This window comes from Micromesistius poutassou, assembly GCF_964030765.1.
Source record: "Micromesistius poutassou genome assembly, chromosome: 23".
NCBI classification, from domain to species: domain Eukaryota; kingdom Metazoa; phylum Chordata; class Actinopteri; order Gadiformes; family Gadidae; genus Micromesistius; species Micromesistius poutassou.
The window spans coordinates 3,354,841-3,363,534 of record NC_140293.1 but is presented as its reverse complement, the minus strand read 5'-3'; the positions used below and the strand labels follow the sequence as shown (position 1 = coordinate 3,363,534).

Genomic DNA, 8,694 nt, shown 5'->3' with positions numbered 1-8,694 from the left:
CGCAGAACTGGTCTTCAGGATCCACTAGATCGATAGCTCACAGCCGGTGGCAAGTGATTCAATATCAATAAGCTGGATCACTAACAGCCAGGAGAAAACGATTTGGAGGAAGTAATTTGGCAAATAAGAGTGAAGAGGAAGAGAGAGAGAGAGAGAGAGAGAGAGAGAGAGAGATAGGGAGAGAGAGAGTTAGAGGAGAAGGGGGTGAGAGTAAGAGAGAGTGAGAGACTGAGAGAGAGTGAGAGGAGAGCCCGTGAGGAGGCTGTAAGTATGTCATCCCCCCACCCCCCACACACACTAGCCCACCCCACTCCCACCCACCCCCAACGTGGACCACGTGACCTCCATCAGACTATAAAATACATCCACTAACGCCTTAATCCCAGATGTCCTGTGTGGGGGTCTGTTTTTGAGTGAATATTGGTGTCTCTCTCTGGTGATGCATCTATTTGTATCTCAATAATAATATTGATGCATCTATATTTCATATTATTATTGATATAGCTATATATATATATATATATATATATATATAAATATTTATTCATCTATATATGAATATCCATGGTATCTATATATAATATTGATATTGATGTATCAATACATGCTATTAATATCAATTTTATTAATATTGACGTTTCCCTATATTATATTAATATTGATGGTATAATATTCATATTTATGGTATATATATGTTATTATTGAAGTATCTATATATAATATTAATATGGATGGAATTTATGAATGTAATTAATATTGATAAAAGTATATCTAATATTTATATTGAAGGTATCTATATACAATATTAATATTGATGTATCTTTATAAAATTAACATGGATCATAGCTATATATAATATATACTACACATACCAATCTATATATATTGATACGGATCGTTAAGTGTAGTGTCTCTTTTGGCCACTTGGAGGCAGCCATGTTTAAGATAATATAAATATCATTATAGAGACGAATATGGAATGAATAAAGTCTGGCTGTCAACAAAATGTCTATCATATCATTTATTAAACTATACAAAACATTTACATGATTAATTTTTTCAACCAACTATACAAAGACCGTTACATTAATATTGGATTAAACGTAGTATTCACCAAAGTGTATAGTATTCACTTATTAAACAAACTACACAAAAAAATGTTCAATATTAATTTATTAAACTAACTATACAAACCAATCTATATATATTTTTTAAGCAAACTATACAAACTAAATGTAATTCATTTATAAAAAATAACTATACAAACAAAATGTATCCATCATATTATATTACATATATAATAGTATTCATTTCTGAACTATACAAGTTGGTGAATACAGACATAAAACATAATGATTAAAACATATGATGTGTGTGTGTGTGTGTGTGTGTGTGTGTGTGTGTGTGTGTGTGTGTGTGTGTGTGTGTGGTGTGTGCGTTGCGTGCGTTGCGTGCAGGCGTTGCCATGGCGTGTGCCTGTATGTTGGCATGCGTGATTGCGTGTCTGTGTGTGTGTATCAGTGTGTGTTGAGCAGGGATCTAAGAGTGTAGTTCTCTCTCTGTAGTTGATTGTTCTTGTCTTGAAGTTCTCTGATCTGCTGCTGAAGGACGGCCATCTCTTCCCTAATGGCAAGCTGGAGGTGACTCTTCACCAGGTCCTAGAAGATATGTGTATATATATATATATATATATATATATAATATATATATATATATATAGTTACGACCCTCAAGTCTAGGGGATAACATAAAGCCAACTCAAACATTACAGACTCTGGATGTTTATATATTATATATTATGTATAATTATTATTATGTACAGTATATATATAGAGAGATGTAGTTGGTTGTAGAAGGTTGCACAGACAATGGCGCTGCGTTCAACTTGTACTTTACTTTGTAATATCCCTTCTCACTGTGTGAACTGCTGGCTGCTGTCTCGTGAGATCTAACTGGACACTACAGTGCCTGACCCGGCCACTACCCGGCTGGACAGAACTCCGGAGTCAGACAAACACAGAGGCGGGGGGGGGGGTGGGGTGGGGGGTGCTGAAGGTCAACTCTCTCTGGGGCTTGGATGTGGCAGCACTTCCGACACACTGCTCCCCAGCCCTGGAGCTCTTAACTGTGATAGAACAGCCCTTCTACTTCCCTCTGGAATTCAGCCCTACTCTAATCACAGCGGCCCACATACCCCCCCAAGGGGATTAACCGCACGCGGATACAGGACCTATACAGAGTTAATAATGGTGCGCAGAACGCTCACCCTGAGGCTGCTTCTATTGTGCTTCTATTGTTCTGTTGTTGTTTATTGTTTGCTGATCCGATTCTTGTCCTTTGTTGTTCTCGACAACGGAGCAGCTATGAACCCTGATCCCGCCTGTGGTAAAGGCGGATCGTTCTTCCCGACCCAATTTGAGGACAACAGTTCCTCGGGAGTTCAACGCCAGAGTGAGAAATCCGTTGTGACACTTGTGCTGCAGCTGATGGGGACAATGATGAGCACATCTGTCTGTCCATTCAAATGTTCTGTGTATACTGCGGGGCGAGCTGAGGACCAGGGGGACTGAGGACTCTGTCCTTGACTACGGTCGACCAGGACAGCTCTTTTAAAGGAGATAAACCCATAGAAGTCTTCGGAGCCACATGGTGTTCCATGATGGGTCCTCAGAGCGTGGGGCCGACCAGCTAGTGAAGACATTCACCTCTATAATACAACCTATCCTTGAACCAGTCTGTAGACCACCAGTGTCCCCGATTCCACATCTCCCCATTCCCTCACCTGCCTGCATGACCTTGCTCTGCAGCACTGACCTCCATCATCATGAGGGGCTTCAAGCAGCTGGTCAGAACACACATCTGTTCCACCCTTCCTGTCACTGTGGACTCCCTGTTAATCCGCATACCGCCCGCTACGGATGTACAGATGACCCAATCGACAGAGCCCGCTGCCCCCACCCACTTGGATGGGGGAAAGGACGCTGTTTGCAGATTACACCTCGGCGTTCAACACAATTGTAGCCGCTAAGCTTGTTCCCAAGCCGAGGGTCCTGGGTCTTGGACTTCCTGACGGGTGGACCCCAGGGGTGGTGTGGATGGGAAAGAGTCCCTGGACATCACTTGAGAATCCAGGCCCGGACCACCAGACCCACAAACACGTTTTCCTTTTCCCTGAGGACATCCGGTTTCCCAACCAGTCGTGTTGAGCTCAGTGATTGATCACTGAAATGTCCTGCGCTGATCACTTCCTTGGGACATTCAATGGGCATAACCCCAATTCAACGTTCATATTCCTCGGCAATCCTTCACTTGATATCTTTTTATATTCTTATTCCCCATCCTTACAGTCTCTGGAACTGCCATTATTGTTTTTCTTTACTGCTATGTATAAATACATATATATACATTTTTACATGCCTACTACGTAGCTGTTGCTGTTGATGTCTCAATAATTCGCTGAGTTATACTGTGCATTGTTGCAACTAAAACACTTTGAGACTTTGACTGTGATATATACATTATTTATACACTCATACATATATAAACATAGAGAGTGAGAGAGAGAGAGCGCATGAGAGGGAGGGAGAGTGAGAGAGAGAGTGAGAGAGAGAGAGAGAGAGAGAGAGAGAGAGAGAGAGAGAGAGCGAGAGTGAGAGAGAGCGAGAGAGAGCATGAGAGGAGAGAGAACGAGGGAGAGAACGAGGGAGGGAGGGAGAGAAGGAGCAGTACGGTTAAATGACATCAAGTCCTACCATGGCCTGTTGGATCTTGGTATCAATGGTGTTCAGGTCCAGACCAGCATCACTGTAAGACACACACACACACACACACACACACACACACACACACACACACACACACACACACACACACACACACACACACACACACACACACACACACACACACACACACACACACACAGAAGCAACAACAGTCAGTCCTCCTGCCATCTGGGGTGCATGTCAGCCTCCTGAGGGCCTACTGTTACCTCATCACAGCGTAGCTCCGCCCACTGGGCAGTGACATCACAGGAGAATCATGGCCCCGCCCACTCGGCGGTGACATCACAACAGGGGTAGGGTTGGTAGGATTAGACTTAATAGGGTTGGTAGGGTTAAGTTCAAGGTGAGTAGGGTTAAGGTTAGTAGGGTTAAGGGGAGCAGGGTTAGTAGTGTTAGGGTCAAGGTAAGTAGTATTATTAGGGTAAGTGGAGTTAGGGTTAGTAGGGATAAGGTTAGTACTGTTCGCAGGGTTAGGGCTAGTCGGGTGAAGGTAAGTAGGGTTAGTAGGGTTACGTTCAAGGTGAGTAGGGATAGGGTTAGCAGTGCAATTAGGGTTAGTCATGTTAGTAGGGTAAAGGTTATTAGGTTTAAGGTTAAGGCTAGTAAGGTTAAGGTTAGTTGTGTTAGGAGGGTTCCTAGGGTTAGTAGGGTTAAGGTTAGTAGGGTGAGTAGGGTTAGTAGGCTTAAGGTGAGTAGGTTTAAGGACAAGGTTAGAAGGGTTAAGGTCAAGGCTATTAAGGTTAAGGTTAGTCGTGTTAGGAGGTTTCCTAGGGTTAGTAGGGTTAAGGTTAGGGTGAGTAGGGTTAGGGTTAAGGTTAGTAGGTTTAAGGACAAGGTTAGAAGGGTTAAGGTTGGTAGGGTGAGTAGGATTAGGGTTAAGGTTAGTCAAGGGAGGAAGTAGATGTGGGGACTTCCTGTCGAGTGGTGCAGCTTTGGCACCAGGCCAGGACTCCCTGACCCCTCTGACCTTTCCCTGACCTCTCAGCTCCACTGAAAGGCACTGGGTGGTGGGCGTGGTCAGGCACCGCTGAGCACTGCGGGGGATTGGAGGGGTGTTTGGGGGGCGGGGCCGCGAAGGAGAAGGCGGGACTTCCTTTGCCCGCTCCAACACTGAGATGATGTCCTTCACGCTTCCAAACATATCTTACCAATCACCTTTGTCCATCCAACTAATCAAGTTGATGCAATGTGATACCAACACAATTTCCCTCCTGTGGTCAGCTAATGGCAGTCATCCTGTGAGAGATTATCCACTTTTTTTTGTTCTCTTCAACTGTATGCAGCGATCACAAATAATCCACTGATTTAGTAGTCAGACCAGATGCAGCGATCAAAGGTAATCCACTAGTTTAGGTGTCAGACCAGATGCAGCATCAAAGGTAATCCACTAGTTTAGGTGTCAGACCAGATGCAGCATCAAAGGTAATCCACTAGTTTAGGTGTCAGACCAGATGCAGCATCACAGGTAATCCACTAGTTTAGTTGTCAGACCAGATTCAACAATCATAGATAATCCACTAGTTAAGTAGTCAGACCAGACACAGCAATCACATGTAGTCCACTTGTTAGATAGTCAGACCAGATGCAGCAATCCCAGATAATCATCTAGTTTGGTAGAAAGGCCAGATGCAGCAATCACAGAGCCTTCCCACACACTGACTTCTTGTTTTGTGATTGGTCCAGATACATTCCAACTGTCCCTATGCTGCATGGGTCAGCCAATAGGAGAGTAGTCTCCCACTCGCCAAAAGCCATGTGACTTTCGTGTCAAAAACCTCCTTGTTCCCACGACAACCCTCATACACTGCCTGTCTGTCAGTCTACAATACATATTATATTACTTGTACAAGTTGAACGCTGAGCACACACTAACACACACCAACACACACTCATACACCATAACATGTAAATTAGATGTATACAAAACAGAGACAACTAGGGCAACATGTTTAAATGACAGAATAGAAAGAGTACTTAGAAAGAGGTTCTTTTTAATATATGATGGTGTTTTACCTGGTTTCCGCTGAAATGCTGAACATGGTATGGTCAAGTATGGACACTGTTTGGCTGGGGTTGAACAAACCATCTTCAGGTCGCTGGAAAGACACTCGCTCAGACTGTGGAGAGACAGAAGAGAGAGAGAGAGAGACATGTGTGTGCTTATTCCATAAGTTAATGTATTTATCTTTTAACCATCTGGTAACCACGCTACCACAATCTCCGTGGTGACGACACTACCACATTGTCCTTGGTAACCACACAACCACAATCTCCATGGTAACCACACTACCATTTTCCCCATGGCCACCACTGCAACAGCATGACCATTACAATGAGACCATCACCACAGTGACAACACCATCACCATGACAACTAGACCATCACTAGAGTAACACAATCATATGGTTTGTGAATATGTACATGTGTATGTTTATGTTTGTATGTGTGTTTGTGTGTGTATACATATGTGTCTGTGTATGTATGTGTGGTACCTGATCAGTGGTGTCCAATTGAAGAACAGGGACATTGAGTAACCGTGGTGGCAGAGTGGAGTCCTCTATTGGCTGGATAGAGTCAAGAAGGGGAAGCCTGATTGGCTGCAGGCCTCTGAATGGTCTCATATCCGTTTTAATTGGTCTCTGAGAGAGCACATGAAGCCCCTCCCCTTTTCGTAGAGGAAGCTGACGGATGATGTCCAGGGATTCTAGTGAGTGGGCGTGTCTCATGCTTTCCATCATCCTCCTAAGCCCTGCCCCTTCTTCACTTTCCAGGAAGTCCCTGCAGGTCCATCGCCCACGGCAATAAGGCTCCGCCCGCCCAGTGGCCAATCGGATCACTCTGAAACGTGAGGAGCTCCGGAGGAGGGAGGAGCTACTTGGCTGGGAGGAGATTCCCTGAGAGCTGCAACCTGATTGGCTGTCCAGTGTCCCAGCATAGTCTGATGTCACACTGATGACCTCGAAGCTTCTCCTAGTGACACTCATCCTCACACACACACACACAATCTGTTGTCACACACTCTCACACAAACAAATATGCACACACACACACACACCACACACACTGACTCTGTCCTTTACTCACATACACTTTCTCTATCTTTGTCTCTCCTTCTTTCCCTCACACACACAAACACACTAACATATACAGCCACTTGCTAGCTGTTTGTGTGTTTGTCTCTCTGTCTCCCCTTCTCTCTCCCCCTCTCGCTCTCTCTCCCCCTCTCGCTCGTCAACAGACTTCTCAGGTCCCAAGATTGACGTCTCGTCAAGACAATACCTCCTTTGTACGACGTGCGACTCAGTAGTGAACAGATGAAACTTTCCACTTTTCTCTCCGTCTCCGTCCCTCTTCCTTTCTCTCGACGTGTTTTCCGTCCTCTTCTTAACAGCGTAGAACCAAACAATGATAAATAAGGACTTTATGGCGTAAGTAAAACATTCCGTTCCGTTCAGCTCCTGGCGGTTCCCGGGCGATCAACGGCGACCGACATTCCTGCTGTGACGTCAGCTCGCTGCAGGGAACGCACCACACAGCATGGCTGGAGAGAGAGGGAGACGGCGATATCCCCAGCTCCAGACTCAGCAGTCTTGATCAGCCTTCTTTGCTTCTGTTGAGTATAGACTATAAAGTATAGACTGTTGAGTTTTGACTTTATGAAGTATAGACTGCTTAGACAGATGAGTATAGACTATAAAGTATAAACTGTTGAGTATTGACTTTATAAAGTATAGACTGCTTAGACGGATGAGGATAGACTATAAAGTATAGACGGTTGAGTAAGGACTTCATAAAGTATAGACTGCTTAGACGGATGAGGATAGACTATAAAGTATAGACGGTTGAGTAAGGACTTTATAAAGTATAGACTGCTTAGATTGATGAGTATAGACTATAAAGTATAGACTGTTGAGGAAGGACAGTAAAAACCATAGACTGCTTAGACTGTTGAGTATATGTATAAATGATAAGAATATTGAGTATAGACTGAATAGAATGTTGAGTAAAGACTGAATAGACTGTTGAGTCTAGGCCAGTGGTTCCCAACGGTTGCCTTTAGGGTTACCACTCAATTGTCATCAAGACCTTTCATGGACCACCTCATATGAAACAGTAAAAAATACATAAACATATAGTGGTCGAAGAAAAAGTGCCAGGGGTTAGGTTAGGGTCAGCTCCCTTTTTTCAGAATAATAACTGCAAGACTGCAAGGCCACGATCAATGGGAAACAGTGGAAGGATAAAGATTATGCTCCCAGTGTGTTTTTGGCAAATTAACACACAAATTAACTAGCTAGATTAACAGTACAGTAAGACACTGGAAAAAAATGTTATGGAACACACAAAGGTTGACACTATGTCTGAAATAAAAGTCATAATACTATCTTCACTTCAGAATATTCATAGTATATTTATTATCAATTGTTATTCATATTTTATTGTAAAATTATTTTTTGTGTACCGCAAGTATAGACTGTTGAGAATAGACTATCAAGCAGTGGCGATTTCTCTAAGACTGCAAGGGAAGCTCAGCTTCTCCTAAAATTTCACAATTAAATGGTCAGATATATACTGTTGTGTTAACATTTCATTGACTAAAAATGTTCACAGACGAAGACAAGTTCGTTCAGAATCAGCTGCTTATTGCAGGTCGACTGACTCGATTTCCTTATACATTCCCTTAGCGTCACAGTGCATTTTCCCGTTGGAGCTCAGCGTCCATCCACTTCAATGGGGCTGCATAGAACAGCTTTTTTTAGTTCGTCAAAAGTCGACGGTCATTGGATAATGCTGCGATTATGTCCCTCCCACGGACGCTCAGCGTCTCTGGGGGTGAATGGAGGAGTGGGCTGGCCTGGACGCTGTGCTTCTGAGTGATGATTGGAGGGTCTGCGAAAGACTGAGTTGC

At 43.7% G+C, this 8,694-nt stretch overlaps 1 protein-coding gene across 1 annotated transcript; it reads right to left on the bottom strand.

Moving 5' to 3' along the window:
• Positions 1-5,794: 5,794 nt before the first annotated feature.
• Positions 5,795-7,954, bottom strand: LOC311368450 (uncharacterized protein; the record flags this gene model as incomplete). The annotated part of the gene is made up of 2 exons (XM_084487257.1): positions 6,278-7,954; positions 5,795-5,902 (listed from the first exon to the last, which is right to left on the bottom strand). Exons 1-2 carry the CDS (start codon positions 6,767-6,769, stop codon positions 5,795-5,797), a joined length of 600 nt encoding a protein of 199 aa, XP_084343383.1. The 5' UTR covers positions 6,770-7,954.
• Between the last annotated feature and the right edge of the window lie 740 nt (positions 7,955-8,694).